Source organism: Amblyraja radiata, chromosome 10 (genome assembly GCF_010909765.2).
Source record: "Amblyraja radiata isolate CabotCenter1 chromosome 10, sAmbRad1.1.pri, whole genome shotgun sequence".
In the NCBI taxonomy this organism is placed as follows: Eukaryota; Metazoa; Chordata; class Chondrichthyes; order Rajiformes; family Rajidae; genus Amblyraja; species Amblyraja radiata.
The window spans coordinates 25,426,111-25,445,376 of NC_045965.1; the positions used below are offsets into that span (position 1 = coordinate 25,426,111).

The window sequence follows — 19,266 nt, forward strand, 5'->3', positions numbered from 1 at the left end:
AGAGTGTTGCAGAACAGAGAGATAATGTTTGGGACAAAGACCCATCATTTATTTATTTGCCTCTGTACTCCACAATTTGAGATTTGTAATAGAAAAAACCACATGTGGTTAAAGGTACACAAAAATGCTGGAGAAACTCAGCGGATGCAGCAGCATCTATGGAGCGAAGGAAATAGGCAACGTTTCGGGCCGAAACCCTTCTTCAGACTGTACCTTCGATTTTCCAGCATCTGCAGTTCCTTCTTAAACACATGTGGTTAAAGTGCAGATTGTCAGATTTTATTAAAGGCCATTTTTATACATTTTGGTTTCACCATGTAGAAATTACAGCTGTGTTTATACATTGTCCCCCCATTTCAGGGCACCATAATGTTTGGGACACATGGCTTCACAGGTCTTTGTAATTGCTCAGGTGTGTTTAATTGCCTCCTTAATCAGTGCTTCCACACCTCAACAATTTTTCCTGAAATAGAATTCTAAATTACCTGGAATTTGATGGTATTTCCCGGCCTGGTAAGCCTTCCCCAACAGCGCATGTGTGACTACCGCCCCAACTGTGCACGCACGGAAACCGAGCCCACTGAACATGCACGGGAATACGGCGTCCCTACACATCACCGGTGCCATTTTCAATTGTGACGCGGCTGATGGGCAGTTGTGACGCGACCATCAGGCGCAGATGGTCGTAAATATACTTATTTTCCGCAAATCATCCCGCGGGCCTGATTGGACCCCTTCTCGTCTCCCTGCGCGCGCGCAGTGGACCCGGTTTCCGCGCATGCACAGTTGGGGCGGCAGTCGCACATGCGCAGTTGGGGAAGGCTTACCGGGCCGGAAATTTCATGAAATTATTTAATTTCCTAAAATTACCCAAAGCCAACCAGAATTTCCCAAATTTCGGGTAATTTCCTTCAAAGTGGAAACACTGTCCTTAATGCAGGTATAAGAGAGCTCTCAGCACCTAGTCTTTCCTCCACTTTCCATCACCCTTGGAAACTTTTATTGCTGTTTATCAACATGAGGACCAAAGTTGTGCCAATGAAAGTCATAGAAGCAATTATGAGACTGAGAAACAAGAATGAAATTTAACATGAGCCAAACCTTAGGCTTACCAAAATCAACTGTTTGGAACATCATTTAGAAGAAAGAGAGCACTGGTAAGGTTATTAATCACAAAGGGACTGGCAGGCCAAGGAAGACCTCCACAGCTGATGACAGAAGAATTCTCTCTATAATAAAGAAAAATCCCTAAGCACCTGTCCGACAGATCAGAAACACTCTTCAAGAGTCAGTTGTGGATTTGTCAATGACCACTGCCCACAAAAGACTTCATGAACAGAAAAACAGATGCTACACTGCAAGATGCAAACCACTGGTTAGCCGCAAAAATAGGATGGCCAGGTTACAGTTTGCCAGAAGTACTTAAAAGAGGAACCTCAGTTCTGGAAAAAGGTCTTGTGGACAGATGAAGGTTAACATATAAGAGTGATGGCAAAAGCAAAGCATGTAGTTGAGACAGAACTGCCCAAGATGCAAAACATACCACCTTATCTGTGAAACACAGTGGTGGGGGTGTTATGGCCTGGGCGTGTATGGCTGCTGATGGTACCGGCTCACATTTCTTCATTGATGATACAACTGCTGATGGTAGTAGCATAATGAATTCTGAAGTGTATAGACACATCCTATCTGCTCAAGTTCAAACAAATGCCTCAAATGCGACGGTTCATTCTACAGCAAGACAATGATCCCAAACATACTGCTAAAGCAACAAAGGAATTTTTTTTTTAAAGGTAAATTCTTGAGTGGCCAAGTCAATCATCCGATCTGACCCCAAGTGAGCATGACCTTTATATGCTGAAGAGAAAATTGAAGGGGACTAGCCCCCAAAACAAGCATAAGCTAAAGATGGCTGCAATACAGGCCTGGCAGAGCATCACCAGAGAAAACACCCAGCAACTGATGTTGTCCATGAATGCAGACTTCAAGCAGTCATTGCATGCAAAGGATATGCAACAATATACTAAACATGACTGCTTTCATTTACTTGACATTGCTGTGTTCTAAACTTTATGGTGCCCTGAAATGGGGGGGACTATGTATAAACATTGCTGTAATTTCTACATGGTAAAACCAAAATGTATACAAATGGCCTTTATTAAAATCTGACAATGTGCACTTTAACCACATGTGATTATTTTTCTATTACATATCTCAAATTGTGGAGTACAGAGGCAAATAAATAAATGATGGGTCTTTGTCCCAAACATTATGGAGGGCACTGTATGCAGGGTATTGCAGAATAGTGAGATGTGAGTGTTAGTATCATTGCAGGTGCATGGCTCTCTGAAAGTGGCGGGCCAGGTGGACAGTGTGGTGAAGATGGTGTTTGGCATGTTGCCTTCGTTGGGAAGGTTTTGTGTGCAAAGTTGGGACATCATGATGCAGTGTACAAGTTGTTGGTGAGATGATAGTTGGAGTACTAAGTGCAGTTCTGGTCACCCAGCTATTGGAAGGATGTCATTTATTTGGAAAGAGTGCAGAAGCAATTCACCAAGATGTTACATGGGCTTGTGGGTATGATTTATCAAAAGACATCTGGTAGGCTGGGTCTTTTTTCTTTGGAGCATAGGACACTGAAGGGTGACTTTATTGAGATGTACAAGATCATGAAGGGCATGATAAAGTGAACGCCCACAGTCTTTTTCTCAGAGTAGAAGATTCTTAAAATAGAGGATATAGGCTTAAGAAAGTTGAGAGTTTTCAGAGGGACCGTGGGGGCAACTTTGTCACTCAGTCCTTATCCATATCTGGAATGAGCTACCAGAGGAAGCTATGGAAGCAGATACAATTATGACTTTCAAAAGATACTTGTATAGATATACGGATAGGAAGGGTTTAGAAAGCGATAGGCCAAATGCAGGCACATGGGACTAGCCCAGAATGCCAGTTTGTTGACATGGACAACATGGGCCCCAAGGGCCTCTTTCCTTGCTGTATAGCTCTCTGACTCTATGATCATGCAAGAGCAAAGGTCTTCCAGCAACAATGAAAAGAACTGTGCAAACTTATTTTATCACTGCATTCCTTTGTTTGGTTGATCAATTTGAGGAAAACGTCCAAAAAAATCCATTGTAGTGGCATAAAGGTAGTTCTGCTATAATGCGTTGATTCCATAATGCAAAATATGATTTTGCGATGCATGAATGAAACAACGCTATTTGTATTACACAGGCTGAATTGGTTATATCTCCATTACGATTAGGAACTGGAGAACTACCTGAAAGTTAGTTTGGGAAGTGACAAGCATAAAAAAAGACTAACTTTGGGGGAAAAAAATAGTTTTTATATAACCTTATTGCAGTAAACAGGCACCATTGTCTCAAGAACAAAGTCGATCAATTTCACTGCAATTGGCCATAGAAATTATTGCTGATAGTATTTGTGGGTTGCAGTAACAAAAATAAACTTTAAGTTAATAAAAAAAACTTTTTTTTTTTAAATCCCGCTGGGGAATAAGATTGTGCTATTGACAGATTTAAATTTTCTAGTCCCCGACCCCCTTTTCCCAAATGGCACAAATGATTTTGTATGACACGAGGTTTCTGAGAAATGCAATAGCAGAACAATGTCTACTTATTACAGCTAAAAACCAAATTAACAAAATGAGCTACTTGCCCACACACTTCGGGCAATTAAAGGGCCTGTCCCACTTGACGATTTTGCCAGCGTCATATCAGTATCGCCAAAAGATTTTGAACATTTCAAAATCCAGCGGCGACAAAAAAGTGGTTGCGACACTTGAAAAACACCGCGCGTCATACTCCATCACGCCGCGTCATACATCATGACGCCGTGTATTTTTCGGTGACATGATACGTCAGTCAATGATGCCGGCAGTCGCTGAAAAAAATCGCCAAGTGGGACAGGCCCTTTACAGTGCCCATTTAACTAATAAACGTGCATGTCTTTCGGATGCAGGACAAAACGAGAGCATCTAGACGAAGAGCACGTTGTCACAGGGAGAACATGTAAATTCCACATGGACAGTGCCTAATGACGATTGAATTTGGATCTCTGAATCTCTCTGAGACAGCAGCTCTATAAGTGCCACCCTTAGCAAATAACTGACAAAGTACCTATTATCTTAAACCTATTATTTAAAAAATAACCTGGAATTAAAATAGTATTAATTTCATTGAGGTGATCATAACAACGAAAGAACTGTTGTATAAATCCCTTTTTGTTCATTATTATTCACTGTGATAGGGGATAAAACTAATGCAGTTTATTGCTAGGTATTTAGTTTCATCTTACTTAAGTTATTACTCTGTTAAAATACAGATGTTCACGTGAAATATGTTATATTTAATTTGTTAAGAAGAGGCGCATTGATGCGACTCTTGGGGCCATCCCTCTAAAAAGCAAATATTGGACAGAGGAACAAAACAAAATCTAAGGATCTGGTTTCAAGAGCAACCAATGTCAGTGGAACTAGAGACCACCAATAAGAAAATAAAATCTAACAAGTTTCTTTTTTTAATATGTTGATAAATTATTTGCAGCATGAAGAGGCGATTGACCATGTAATACATTTGCCAAATGACAAACTGAGTTTTGAAGTGGAGACAAGAAACTCAGAGCAAGGACATTGAAGATTTTTGTTTTAAATTAACAAGAATGAAAACTTAATCTAACCCCACCCATACCCGATTATAAGAATCTAAAGTATACTTAAAAGATGTTGACTTTTGAGTTATAACTGAAAAGACTCCTGAAAGGGCCTGTCCCACGATGCGAGTTCACCCAAGATCTCTCCAAAGTTTTTAAAAAAATCAAATTTGTGGTAAGTACGTAGAATGTACGTAGCGGGTATGTCGGAGCTCGTGGATGTCTCGTAGCGGCTCGTAATGCTAACGGCAGGTACTCGGGAAACGTGGAAACTCGTGACGTTTTTTTCAACAGTGTGAAAATTTTCCAAGAGTAAAAAAATACTCGTGATGAGGTACCACGAGTTTGATTTTTTTTTAAACTCGGGAGAGCTCTTGGGTGAACTCGCATCGTGGGACAGGCCCTTTACATCATGGCCAACGTTTTCTCTCAATGAATAATACTACAACTGGTGATCTCAATGGGTCAGATCTTGTTGACTTGAGCGTATGTGCTGTTAAACACAGCAATCCTGGATATTTCAGATTCAGAATGCTTAATCTATTAGTTCACTCTGATAATAAAAGCAGGAACTTTAACAGGTCCAATATGATTCAGGAGCAAGAAACAGAGTTAAGGTTTCAGATCATTAGACCACTCTGGATTTCATTTGGAGTCCTATGGTGGAGCCCAGTGTTGTGGAGGGTTCCTAAGATTTATGCTGGAGAAAATGATTTTGATTCTTATATTAATGGGGATATTTCAATGGGGATCTTGTTTCTGCAGATCAGGAGGAAGCCGTTCTTTAAATTAATCAGGATTGTTTTTTGTAAATGCTTTTAGTTTAATATATTACTATTTAAACATAATATAAAAAATATTAATAATTGTTTTATTTACTTCAACTTTAATAGGTTTTAAAAAATTATGTTAGCATTTAAACAAAACCAACCAGCTTTTGCATTCAGCAAACCAGGGGCATAACTTCACTGGATATGTAAACTTTCAGGGACAGGACCTGCTCAGTGAGCCATCTAAGACTTCGGCACTCCTCAGTCCATGCTACTGGATCTTCGACATTCGGGAAGGCAAGATTAGGTCAGGCACCAGAGGACAGAAGGAATGAGTGACATTTCAGGTTGAGACCTTTCTTGAGACAGAAGATGGGTTTCAACCTGAAACGTCACCCATTCTTTCTCTCCAGAGATGCTGCCTGTCCCTCTGAGTTATTCCAGCATTTTGTGCCTATCTTTAGAGGACAGAGTAATGTAGATTGGCAGAAGTACCAAAACTATATGAAGAAAACTTCCTATAACTTGATTAGTGTCAAGAATAAATTTTGTGACTGTTGGCGGAGACAGATTAAAAATCAAATTTCAGGAATTGGATAAATCATTGAAGTTAGAAAAATGCAGGTTGATGTTAGAACATGGACGGTCTGCATTAGTCTTGGTGAGCAAAGGCAGAGAATTGAGGGATCAATAGCTTCTTTCTACACTATTAAATATTCTATGATTCTTCAAATTTGTATGTCTTAATTTGATTCCGATTGGTGCAATTAGGTAACTCACTTTTTAATTCAATTTCAAAAATTATCAAAGAGTACATATTTTTGAAATTTCATGTAAAATTATGAACCTGGTCAGTTAGCTTGAAGCTACTGATAGCATATTGGTATTAAGGGGTGTTCAACTTTGTAGCAAAGAACTACTTCCTTTCACAGTTAAGATATAGGAATACACAGTGTCATCCGATAGCAAACAAACAGAGATCCTGGTAGAAAATCATTTTTAAAATTGTGCTTAGTTACCAGGTCATTACTAAGGTGAGCAGAGGGAAATTTGTACTGCCTGTTGTGAAGTCACATATACAACTAGATCTTACTAATTATTTGGTTTCAGCATTATAATTATACAAAACAATTTTCGCACTTTCATTACTTTTGCATTGCTAGATATGGTGAAATTATGACAACATGCAACAACGTTAATAAGTAGTATGTAATCTCTAGGTTGAGATATACTTTAGAAAATATAAATTGCCATTTTAGTGTAGTTCTTCATTAGTCTTCCTGCCTAACATTGAGCCTTCAAATTGAGGTGTTAAGTACCAATTCTAATGGTTTAAAGTGATATTTAAAGTCCCACGGCAAAACCTGTCATGAAGTAGGCCGTTTTTGCCACATCCGAACAATTCTTCCCTTCTTAACACATGGAGGTTTGTGAGACTGTGGTAGTTAAGAAACTTCACGGTTGTCCATTACATGAGCAGGTTTAATGCATGGTGGCTACCTTGCACTCATAATCAATTGTTTTGATTGTACTAAAAAATAACAATTAAACAAAAACAGAATTAAAATGTTTATGAAATTTTCATTTGTGAACTACCCAAAGTTAAAATGTTCTGGCAAATATCTCTTCACAGTTGTTGTAATCCATTACCATTGACACAGATGAGGTGATCAGGTGATCCTTCGGTGAATAATAACACATACAAAATAGCAGTGGACTTTGTTAAGGGATCATGGTGTATCAGTTCATTAGACTCAGGAAGTTAGCATGCAGGGGGGGATCTTGTAGAAACATATAAAATTATAAAATTACTGGACAAGCTAGATGCAGGAAAAATGTTCCCAATGTTGAGCGAGTCCAGAACCAGGGGCCACAGTCTTAGAAAAAAGGGGAGGCCATTTAAGACTGAGGTGAGAAAAAACTTTTTCACCCAGAGAGTTGTGAATTTGTGGAATTCCTTGCCACAGAGGGCAGTGAAGGCCAAATCACTGGATGGATTTAAGAGAGAGTTAGATAGAGCTCTAGGGGCTAGTGGAATCAAGGGATATGGGGAGAAGGCAGGCACGGGTTATTGATTGGGGACGATCAGCCATGATCGCAATGAATGGCGGTGCTGCCTCGAAGGGCCGAATGGCCTCCTCCTGCACCTATTTTCTATGTTTCTAAATTGGGGGTGCGGCTTCATTGCCGGGAAATACAGTAGCTCAAAGAATTTTACTTACCACATTATTTGTACACGAACTCCATTCTTCTCTCTTTGTTTCTTAAGATACTCTAAAGATAATGACAATCCATGTTTGAAAAACCCGCCAAGAAACATGCGCAGTCCACGGTGCAAAGGCAGAATTTCAGCTGCCTTTATAGACTGTTCTTATTGAAGGCTTGAAGCAGCGTCAACAGCACGTCAGCTGCACATACTTTCGCGTGTTACATGTACTGCGGATGAAAGGCACGGGAGAATTATGCCTACCTTGGAGATCGATCTCTTAAGTAGGCATAATTCTCCTGTGCCTTTACTATTTATATTTAATAATTATCATTTTATAATTTTAGTCAGGGTTGGCACTGCCTACCCTGATGGCACGTGCCTGGTGCACAGGTAGCTCTCTGATAATGTATAATAATGTGAAGCAATAGTGGCAATTCTCCAATGTACAGTGTTTTCCTTAGGCTTCAACGTTAACCAGTGTTTTAGAATTTGTGGTCACTACTGAAGCAAAAGTACTTCTTGTTAACCTCAAAGAAAGCAAACAATAAAAATTGAACAATCTCTACTGGAAAATGTTCAATTTTCTGTGGGTTTAATGCTGTCAGCCATTGGTTCAAAAAGGGATTCCTGATGAATCAGTTATACCTTCCAACATCTCTCCTCATTTGCCAAAGTCTCCTTAGAATCATAGAGCCACCTTCCCCCAATAATTGCCTGTTAATTATGAATCACGCAGGGTCTCCACATTAAAGTAGTATTCAGCACTGCAAACATAAGAAAAATACATTTGACTAATTTTTCTGATCTTATTTTGCAACCACCAGTGAAAATATATACACTTACTAAAAAAGCAAACAGTAGGAGTTTGTTTTTTAAACCAACCAATGAATGTATTGTTTTTACTCGTGACTCACATTATTTCACCCCATCCAAATTAGTTCCAGCATGTTAACATGCCAATTATGCAATATTAGAGAGCAACACAAAAAATATTCAGAAGTGTTGAAAAATCTTGTCAAAATGCTTAATATTTAATAATCATATAGATAAACATTTCTACATAAACTACACCCTCAGTAGGTAAATTTAATGTATATTTAACAAATCACTTTGCATGGATACAGCTTCCACTGTCATTCTCTGTGGCATAATGATAAAAGCAACATAAGCATAATTGCTTAACATATGTAAATTTCAATTAAATGCAGGATAGAAGTACCTCTGGCATGAATTAATGATTACTTTTGGGGAAAGAACGTGAGTAAAAACTGAGAAATCCAGTCATTTTGACCATCTTAAAAAGAGGCATGTTCTTCAATGGCAATTACAAGAATATTATGTAATGAATTTCAGCTAGATATTAAAAGGAAAGTCATTGCAAGTTTCTCCTCAATTGCCTCTTCTTTGCAGCCTTGGACCGAGTGAGACTGAAACAATATTACAACCTTATTTTCAATCTTCTTTAGTGCAATATTTTAACTCAACCTCAACTTATTCCCAGATAAAGTGGAGTTAATCTGCAGGATAAAGAAAAAAATATGTAACCTTCTTCTTTACGGTGGCAGTGGTGCAGCAGTAGAGTTGCTGCCTTACAGCACCAAAGACTCGGGTTTGATCCTGAGTACTGGTGCTTGTCTGTACAGTTTGTACATTCTCCCCGGGAGTGCTGATTTCCCCCCACACTCCAACGACGTACAGGTTTGTAGCTTAATTGGCTTGGTTAAATTGTAAATTGTTCCTAGTGTGTAGGATAGTGTAAGTGTGTGGGGATCGCTGGTTGGCGTGGACTCAGTGGACCAAAGGGCCTGATTCCTCGCTGTATCTCTAAACTAAACTAAACTAAAATCCAGAATAAAAATGATCTTGATCTCAGTCAGCATGTGAATATGAGAAATAGAAATGGGAGCAAGTCATTTGGCCCCTTATGTCTACTAAACCAGATCATACTTGACCTCTTAGTACCAGTAATTCTTTGATAGCCCAAGTACCTAAAAAGCTCTCCCATGAGACAAAGGCCCATCCCAGGAATCAACACTGCACTCCCTGCATTCAAGTATAACCTTCCCTGTCAAATATTAAATTGCCCACATGTAGTAGAATCTGCTCTTCTTCTTCTTCTTCTTGCCTATGGTGTGCACAGCCTAAAGTTGTAGGACAACTTGTTCTATTTGATCTTATTTGCTTGTGCACACCGGGTTGGTTGCATTCGTCGAAACAGGGCTGACCACGTGAAGGTTGCAATCTTCCACCCCAGTAGAGTCTGCTGATCATCATCACTTTTTTAGTATGTATAATTTCTTTGGTAGGTAGGTTTATTATTGTGGACACAAAATGATGGAGTAACTCAGCGGGACAGGCAGCATCACTGGAGAGAAGGAATGAGTGACATTTCGGGTCGAGACCTGTGGCTATCTTCGATTTAAACCAGCATCTGCAGTTCTTTCCTACAGAGGTCATGTGAACTGAGGTAAAATGAAAAAAAACTTGTTTTGCTTCCTGTCCAAACAAATCAGATCAAACTACAAATACAATCAAGCAAAATCACTACAATGGGTAGAGCAAAGGGAAAAATAAAGTGCAGAATATAATTCTCAGTATTGTAGCGCACCAGTTCCAGAGACAAAGTCCAATGTTTGCAATGGAGCAGAGGTGAAATTCAACTGCTGTCTTATCCCAGTCCTATTGAGGGGCAGCCAATCTGTCTTGAATCTGGCCTAGAATCAGTCCCAATGCCCCCTTCAAGAATTAAACCATTTCATTTTAGTATTTCCATCTTTGCTAGCATGTTGTAGTAGGAATGAAGTAGGAAAGCATGTAGAAGTAGGAATGTTTCAGAAATTTCTCCTTCCATTATAACATGTGATCATTTCTAATTTCTAACGTGGTAATGACAAACATTTAAATGATTGGAAGTGATGTGTCATTCCATAACTAATATTTCACAATATAGGCAAACCGCTATTAGGAGGGAAAGGAGGGAAAAAGGCCGCCCAATTTCCCTCCTTTGACCAATTTCCCTCCTGGGATAAATAAAGTTCTATATTATCGTATTGTATTATGTACGTACAAGGAACTACAGATGCTGGTTTACAAAAATGACCCAAAGTGCTAGAGTAACTTGGCGGGTTAGACAGCATCTCGGATGGACATGAATAGGTGACATTTCGGGTGGGGACGCTTCTTCAGGCTGATAGTAGGGTCAAACAGGAGAGAAAGCAGGAAAAGAGGTAGGGACAGGACAAAGCCAGGTAAGTAATAGGTAGACGTGGTGAGGAAGGTTGATTAGCAGATGCTTAGACAAAGGCAGATTTGTAAAGATAATAAGACTGAGATGTGGAAAGAAGCAACGTGAAATGTGAAGCCACTGGAAGGGATAAAGTAGAAGGGGATAGGGACAGGATTGTGGGAGAAATAGATGTGCACCAAGGTGAGGCACAAGGAAGAAAGGGGAATCGGGGGTGGAGGGGAGGGGTTTCTTTCCCTATTATGATGGGTTTGAGTTCCTAGGAAACAACCTGTGTCGTGATTTTCCACATCGCAAAGCTGCATACATGAAGAAATAAGAGTTGAAAAAAATAAATTTGTATTTACTTTTTACATGTAAATTTTCTGACAGCGTATTTTCATTTTGCACCTCAGATTTTTTTGGTAGTTATGTGTGAATTCTGTAAAGTCTAATTTCTGTTACCCGAACTTCTGTAATGTGGGTGTCGTCTGTACAGGGAATTTCATCCTTATTTGATAAGCTGATAAGCAAGTGATATGACATCTCTGCTGAACAGCATAAATAAGAGGTGTTGAAAAAGAATTGCTGGAGGAATGAACTCTCCATGACCGACGCAGTCATATTCCCTTTTGGAATTCATGTAAACAAAATCTCGTATCTTTTTTAAGCAATTTTATTCTGCATTTGACATAAATATTTGGGGGAATTCTTTTTTCCAAAAGAACGTTAATCACTGAAGTTAAAGGGAGAATATTTCAGCAATTATTAGATTTTGAAGATCAAAACTCAGACCTGTACGACTGAATAATTCTCTTGCCTAGAGTAAACCAGCTGGGCAATATGCCATCCAACTCAAATATTAATAATAAGCACAAACGGTATTTATATAATAATAATTATATTAAAAAATAGATTGTTGCACAAAATGGAATGCAGACTTTGTTTTGGCCTATTGCATCGAAGTATTGCAGAGGATTAATACTTTACAAAGTGACTGTATTCCTGTCTGACGTGGGCCCATGTTGTGCAGCTTCTGAAAGTAAAGATTGTTTCAAATAAAGGCAATGCTAACATTTACTATTGTAAATAGCAGCAGTTGAATACCCTTTACATGCAGTTCAGTTCAATTTGAGGCGATCTAGGGATATAGTTCAATGAGTGATGTGCTTAATTTTTTACTTAAGTGAAACTCTTAACCAAATTATTATTCAATTAATATTAGTCCATTGCCAATCACCCCCCCCCCCCCCCCGGACACTTATTATTATTTATTCAAATCATTTGCTATGTCGCTCTTCCAGGGAGATGCTAAATGCATTTCATTGTCTCTGTACTGTACTGACAATGACAATTAAAATTGAATCTGAATCTGAATCATTGTAATAATGTATCAATTTATGCATTTTAGATTTAAGAAAATAAGTGTCAATATATTTAAAAGATTAGTCACATTATTGAAAGATTGTCACATGAGCAATTATATTGGAATTTGCAGAATATAATTAACTTTTCTGAATATTTTATATCTTATTTTATTTGCTTCTCAACCTACACTACAAAGCTAATAAAACATTTAATTTTACAGAATTTTCTCAGAGACCAGAGATTTCTTCTCAGCTTTCTCCCAGTCAACATGAATTCATTCACCTGGACCTTGTGTCTGTTGTTAATCAGTCTCATGTCAGCAGGAGGCAAGAGGGAACAACTTCAAGCCAGAAGCAATGTTGCAGAACATTCCGTTATTCATAACCGTAACAGACGTTCACCTAACAGCAGCAACAAATGTTCCTACACATTCTTGGTCCCAGATCAAAGGATAACTGGTCCAATTTGTGTCAGTTCAAAAGGGCCAGAAAGAGATTATAATGGAATAACTAGAATGGATGTGGAGGACCTAAAGGACATTATGTCCAAGCAGAAAAGGCAAATTGAAAACCTTCAGCTCTTAGTGGAAGTGGATGGTGGCATTGTGAATGAGGTAAAACTGCTACGAAAGGAGAGTCGGAATATGAATTCACGTGTAACACAACTTTATATGCAGCTCCTACATGAGATTATTCGTAAAAGAGACAACTCACTGGAAATTTCACAGCTGGAGAACAAAGTTCTTAATTCCACAGCTGAAATTCTGCGAATGGCCACCAGGTATAAACAACTGGAAAAGAAGTATGCAGGACTATCTACTCTTGTTAATAATCAGTCTGTGATCATAACCAAAATGGAGCAGGAATGCATTCGTAGTCTTACTCCTAGAGAACATGAGCCACCACCCCTTGTACAAGTCGTACCACAGAATATACCTCGTAGCAGGCAATTACAGAGCAATTTGTTTGGCAGTAATGAAATACAGAGAGATCAAAATCCTGCATTTGCACGAGAACGGGGGCTTCGGTCCAGAGCACCCTTGCATGAACCTTCATCTACAACTGTCAGTACTTTGGAATCACCAGTTACTGAAGAGCCCGATGGTAGGTTTACATAATTAATATAATGGTAGGTAATTGTACAGAAACTCCGTACTAATAATGCGTTTAATTTACAACATTCAAAGCAGTGATTACTATATGCCAAGCTATCTGCTTTATTTACCACAAATGAATTACCAAATCCTTCACTTTATTCATGCCATGATAGCTTTTTCCTTTTACACACTGATCGTGCAATAATTAAAAGCAACTACAATGCTTTGCATGATGCTCTTGTTCAGACAATAAAACTATTTATCACTGAAGCTGAAATGTCTGATCATCAGTTACATGTGAATATGATTTTTTTTTTAAGACCACATGGAATGGAATTCCAATAAACTAAATCTTCATCCAGAAATCTCTAAACATTAAAGACAGATGTTAATGCTGACAGCTCATCCCAAATGATAAATCAACAACTAAAAATATATAAACCTTTACATATGGATAAAATTTTTTTTAGTGTGCACCAAGTAAATTTAGGTTCAGGGTTACAGAATATTGCCAAGGCAATACCTGAGTTTACATCTGGGTTTTCTTAGAGACATGGACATCTCACTAAAGATTATGTATATCAGTTCAGCTCACTGGTCATTATGAAGTTCTATGATAACTAAGGAAGTAATTTCAAAAAGTATTTTGGGATTTCATTATCTCTTGGATTTCTAATTTGGTAAATACAATTTTAAGTTGGAAGAAGCAAGGGACCAGTAAAATAATAATGACCAACAAATGCTTTTATGAAAACATTATCAGCCTAGCTTCTGTTATCAGCTGTAAAGCAACAATGGTCACCATTTAGCTGCAATGACCAGGGCCTTTTGATAATTTATCTCAAGTGTCTTATCTCAAGAGTCACCCACAAGCGGTTAGTGCAATGTGCAGAAGTATTTGAATAGTTGTTCTACCAATCAGATTGAAATTTCTTCTTAAAATATAAAACTGCCAGTACAAACAAGCACAGTATATATTGAAATCAATAACAGTAGGCAAAATAACGAGGGAACAAAAGAAGGGATCGAGCAAGGGAAAAAATTGAAAAAAGGTATATCTTTTCCAAAAATGTCTTAAGCTAGTTAATGTAAATTTACAGTGCCATAAGTTATTTAACATCAATTAAGATGTTTTTATTCCAATAAAAATTCTCCCCCATCTGAATGCATGTGCTCCAACTTTGCCTGCTATATCCAGTGATAGAAAAGTTGATCAAGTTCAAGTTCAAGTTCAAGTGAGTTTATTGTCATGTGTCCCTGTATAGGACAATGAAATTCTTGCTTTGCTTAAGCACACAGAAAATAGTAGGCATTTACTACAAAACAGATAAATGTGTCCATATACCATGATATAAATATATACACACATGAATAAATAAACTGGTAGTGCAAATAACAGAAATTGGTTGCTAATAATCAGAGTTTTGTCCGAGCCAGGTTTAATAGCCTGACGGCTGAGGGGAAGTAGCTATTCCTGAACCTGGTTGTTGCAGTCTTCAGGCTCCTGTACCTTCTACCTGAAGGTAGCAGGGAGATGAGTGTGTGGCCAGGATGGTGAGGGTCTTTGATGATACTGCCAGCCTTTTTGAGGCAGCGACTGCGATAAATCCCCTTGATGGAAGGAAGGTCAGAGCCGATGATGGACTGGGCAGTGTTTACTACTTTTTGTAGTCTTTTCCTCTCCAGGGCGCTCAAATTTCCGAACCAAGCCACGATGCAACCGGTCAGCATGCTCTCGACTGTGCACCTGTAGAAGTTAGAGAGAGTCTTCCTGGACAATCCGACTCTCCGTAATCTTCTCAGGAAGTAGAGGCGCTGATGAGCTTTTTTGATAATTGCGTTAGTGTTCTCGGACCAGGAAAGATCTTCAGAGATGTGCACCCCCAGGAATTTGAAGTTCTTGACCCTTTCAACCAATCGACCCGTTGATATAAATGGGGCTGTGGGTCCCCCTCCTACTCCTTCCAAAGTCCACAATCAGTTCCTTGGTTTTGCTGGTGTTGAGGGCCAGGTTATTGCGCTGGCACCATATGGACAGTTGCTCGATCTCTCTTCTGTACTCTGACTCATCCCCATCAGTGATACGCCCCACAATAGTGGTGTCGTCAGCGAACTTGATGATGGAGTTCGCACTGTGGTTCGCTACGCAGTCATGGGTATAGAGTGAGTACAGCAGGGGGCTGAGCACGCAGCCTTGAGGTGCTCCCGTGCTGATTGTTATTGAGGCTGACACATTTCCACCAATACGAACAGACTGTGGTCTGTGGACGAGGAAGTCGAGGATCCAGTTGCAGAGGGATGCGCAGAGACCCAGTTCTGCGAGTTTGGTAACCAGTTTGGAGGGGATGATTGTGTTAAATGCCGAGCTGTAATCAATGAATAACAGCCTGACATATGAGTTTTTGTTGTCCAAGTGGTCCAGTGCGGAGTGGAGGGCCAGCGAGATCGCATCCACCGTTGATCTGTTGTGGCGGTATGCGAACTGCAGTGGGTCCAGGTTTTTGTCGATGTAGGAGTTGATTTGCTCCATGATCAGCCTCTCAAAGCACTTCATCACCACCGGCGTTAGCGCTACTGGTCGATAGTCATTGAGGCACGTCACCTTACTCTTCTTGGGCACCGGTATAATTGATGCCCTTTTAAAGCAGGTGGGGACCTCAGACCTCAGAAGTGAGAGGTTGAAAATGTCCGTAAAAACTCCCGCCAGTTGGTCCGCACAGGTTTTTAGAACACGGCCGGGTATACCATCAGGTCCAGGTGCTTTTCGGGGGTTCACCCCTCTGAAGGATTTCCTGACATCGGCCTCTGTGACTGAGACTGAAATGCCATCACAGCGAATGGGGGATCGGGAAGGCACATCAGTATTCTCCCTGTCAAAGCGTGCGTAAAACGCATTGAGCTCGTCAGGGAGTGATGTTACACCGGCATTCGAGCTGCCTCCTGGTTTTGCCTTGTAGGAGGTGATTGCATTCAGACCCTGCCACAGCTGCCGAACATCTGTCTCGTCCTCCAGTTTGGAGCAGAAGTCCCTTTTGGCCTTTTTGATGGCCTTACCAAGGTCGTATCTGGTCTTCATGTAGGCCACTGTATCGTTGGAAGTGAATGCCCTGTGTCTGGACTTCAGGAGAGTGCGGATCTCAAAGTTCATCCAAGGTTTCTGATTGGGAAACACTCGGAAGGTTTTTGTAGGGATGCAGTCCTCCACACATTTCTTTATGAAGTCTGTAACGACTGTGGCGTATTCGTTCAAGTCCGTTGCCGAGTCCTTGAACATTGCCCAGTCTACAGACTCCAAACAGTCCTGGAGTTGTTCTTCTGCCCCCCCCGACCAGCTCTGTGCTGTCCTCACTTCTGGGGGTGCGCTCTTTAATTGCTGCCTGTAGGCAGGAAGAAGCAGCACCGCGGTATGGTCGGACTTACCGAAGTGAGGGCGAGGGATAGAACGATAGGCATTCTTGATGGTGGTGTAGCAGTGGTCGAGGGTGTTAGGTCCTCTGGTGCAGCAGGAGACATGTTGGTGGAAGTTGGGGAGTGATTTCTTGAGGTTCGCCTTATTGAAGTCCCCAGCAATGGTGGTAAATGCCTCGGGGTAAGACGTCTGGTGTTTGTTGACCACGGCCTGCAGCTCCTCCAGTGCCAGACGGACGTCTGCCTGGGGTGGGATGTAGACCGCGGTCAGGATAACGGAGGTGAATTCTCTCGGGAGGTAGAAGGGACGGCACTTCACCGCCAGATGTTCGAGGTGTGGAGAGCAGGAGTTGGACAGGACTGCCACGTCGGAACACCACGCAGAGTTGACCATGAGGCAGACGCCCCCTCCTCTCCCTTTCCCAGATGCCAGGGTACGGTCCATGCGGTGGATGGAGAACCCTTCAGGCTGGACCGCTGAGTCTGGGGATCTGGGGGTGAGCCATGTCTCTGTGAAACAGAACACAGAGCATTCCCTCAGCTCCCTTTGATAAAGCAGTCTTGCCCTTAAGTCCTCCACTTTGTTTTCAAGGGACTGTACATTAGCCAGTAGGATAGTAGGGAGAGGGGGCCGAAGTCCCCTGCGCTTCATTCTGACCTGGAGTCCTACCCGACGGCCACGTTTCCGGACACAATGGAGGCTTCCCCTTTGTTTCCAGGTGCTGTACTTGCTGTACCTGCTGTTTCTGCGGACCTGCGCTGGAACGGGGATTCCCTCACAGACGGCAGCTCCAGCTCCGTAACGAACAGGGGTTCCCTCAAAGTCGGCAGCTGCAGCTCCAGCTTCATTGTTCCTGGGAGATCCAGCCCGTCGGCTCTGGGGGTCATCCCGGGGTTTCAAGGTACAGTACCTGGGATCCTCAGTCGGGTCGGGAGTTCCACAGCCAGTGTGGGAAAGTTTAAAGTCCAAGGTTCCCGCAGCTGCGGGAGTTCGCGAAATTGCGAGAGCCTTGAGGATCTCAAGCAGGTTGTCCGAAACGGCACCGATATCTGCCGTTTTTCTGATCCAGGTAAGTTGTTGGAAATTGTAGTTGAGCCTTTTATTTTCCGGAGCTCCGCAAAAGTCGCCGCAGGCAGGCGCCATCTTGGGTGGTGCAATTTCATGCCCACATCCCAGGCAATGTCTTGACAAAAACTGAACTCCATGCTGTCAAATGTATTTCCATTAGAATGTGCATACAGAGTAGTAATTGAAAATGTCTAAACTATATTCTTCCCATTTCGAGTTGATACAATTTGAGTGTGCATGTTAGTCTTGATGATATTTAGATACATTTGGTATTTGGCAGGGAACAAGCACAGGAGCAGCTTTCCACATTGGTCAGCTGAAATCAAAATTATTACACAGTAAGATTGCTTGTCTTGAGAAAAATGCATGGGTGTACAGAGAGTAGAGCAGCCAACTGAGCACACAACCTTGAGAATCAACGGTGTTGAGGATCAGAGTGGAAGAAATGTTATAACGAATTCCAACCAATTGAGGTTTAAGGTGTGAGAATAGTGAATCTCTCAGTCCATTAGTTTGATTTTACTAGCTCATTGTGCCTCTGGATGTCAAGAGATATTTAAATACAGTAAACCCTCATTATAACAAACCATGTGGGGGGAATGATGTCTGCTGTTGCCGATAGTCCTCTGTAACAGAGTAAGGCATTATCATTGTATAAGTAGTAGAAACAATTAACTACAGTTGTTGGATCATGCACAAAAAGACACAAAGTGCTGAAGTAACTCAGCAGGTTAGGTACCATCTCTGGAGAACATAGATGACATATCGGGTCGAGACCCTCCTTCATACTCTCAGACCAAAACTGGGCCTGGAATTCAGGTGAGTTGTGGCCCTGACCTGCTGTTGGCAGGGTGCGAGGCTGAGTCAATGGTCGACGGCAGGAGCGCAGGTGAGGGTCGGCGGCATGTAAGCTGGCGGCCAGGTGAGGTGGTGGCAGCCTGTTAGATGCTGTGTGGGCCAGAAATGACAGCAGAAGGTCCAGCCTGCAAGTGGTGCGAGCAGCCGGCGCTGTAAGCATCGGTTCAAGCCGGGGGAGACACGGTCAGCCGCCACTAGAAGTGGCAGGGAAGGCAGCATACGGTTAAGCGGCAAATAAGATGGCATGACCCGAGAGGGGCATGAACCGCTGGTGCAATAAGTGGTGGTGGTGGCGCTTAGTTGGGGGTGGCGCAAACAACCAGTGCTATCAAAGGCGGGGTGACGGCGAAATCCATAGGTGGCACGGGTAGCCAGCGTTGAAAGCAGCAGGGGTGGCAGCGCAAGTCAGGGATGGTGCAGAGATCCGACACTGTAAATAGCAGGGAAGGTTACGAAAGCAGGGATGGCACGGGTAGCCAGAAGCACTAAATGGCGGGGTCAGCAGCACGAGCTGGGGTTGGCACGGGTAGCTGACACTGTAAGCGGCGATGAAGGCTGCTCAGTCCATAGATGGTGCAGGCAGCTGTCGATAGG

General features: G+C 41.5%; 2 protein-coding genes across 8 annotated transcripts in view; one reads left to right on the forward strand and one right to left on the reverse strand.

Moving 5' to 3' along the window:
- The window catches only part of ralgps2 (Ral GEF with PH domain and SH3 binding motif 2), a 266,410-nt gene that overhangs the window by 105,168 nt on the left and 141,976 nt on the right, over positions 1 to 19,266 (reverse strand). The gene's annotated exons all lie outside the window — the stretch shown is intronic.
- angptl1 (angiopoietin like 1) overlaps positions 1 to 19,266 on the forward strand; it is a 53,607-nt gene that overhangs the window by 3,240 nt on the left and 31,101 nt on the right. Inside the window, exons 2-3 of one of the 2 annotated variants that reach the window (XM_033028388.1) lie at positions 8,859 to 8,907; positions 12,462 to 13,344. In XM_033028388.1, the coding sequence (XP_032884279.1) occupies positions 12,510 to 13,344 (835 nt within the window). In that variant the 5' untranslated portion in view covers positions 8,859 to 8,907; positions 12,462 to 12,509. The remainder of the gene's footprint in view (positions 1 to 8,858; positions 8,908 to 12,461; positions 13,345 to 19,266) is intronic. The other variant, XM_033028387.1, reaches the window with a different exon arrangement.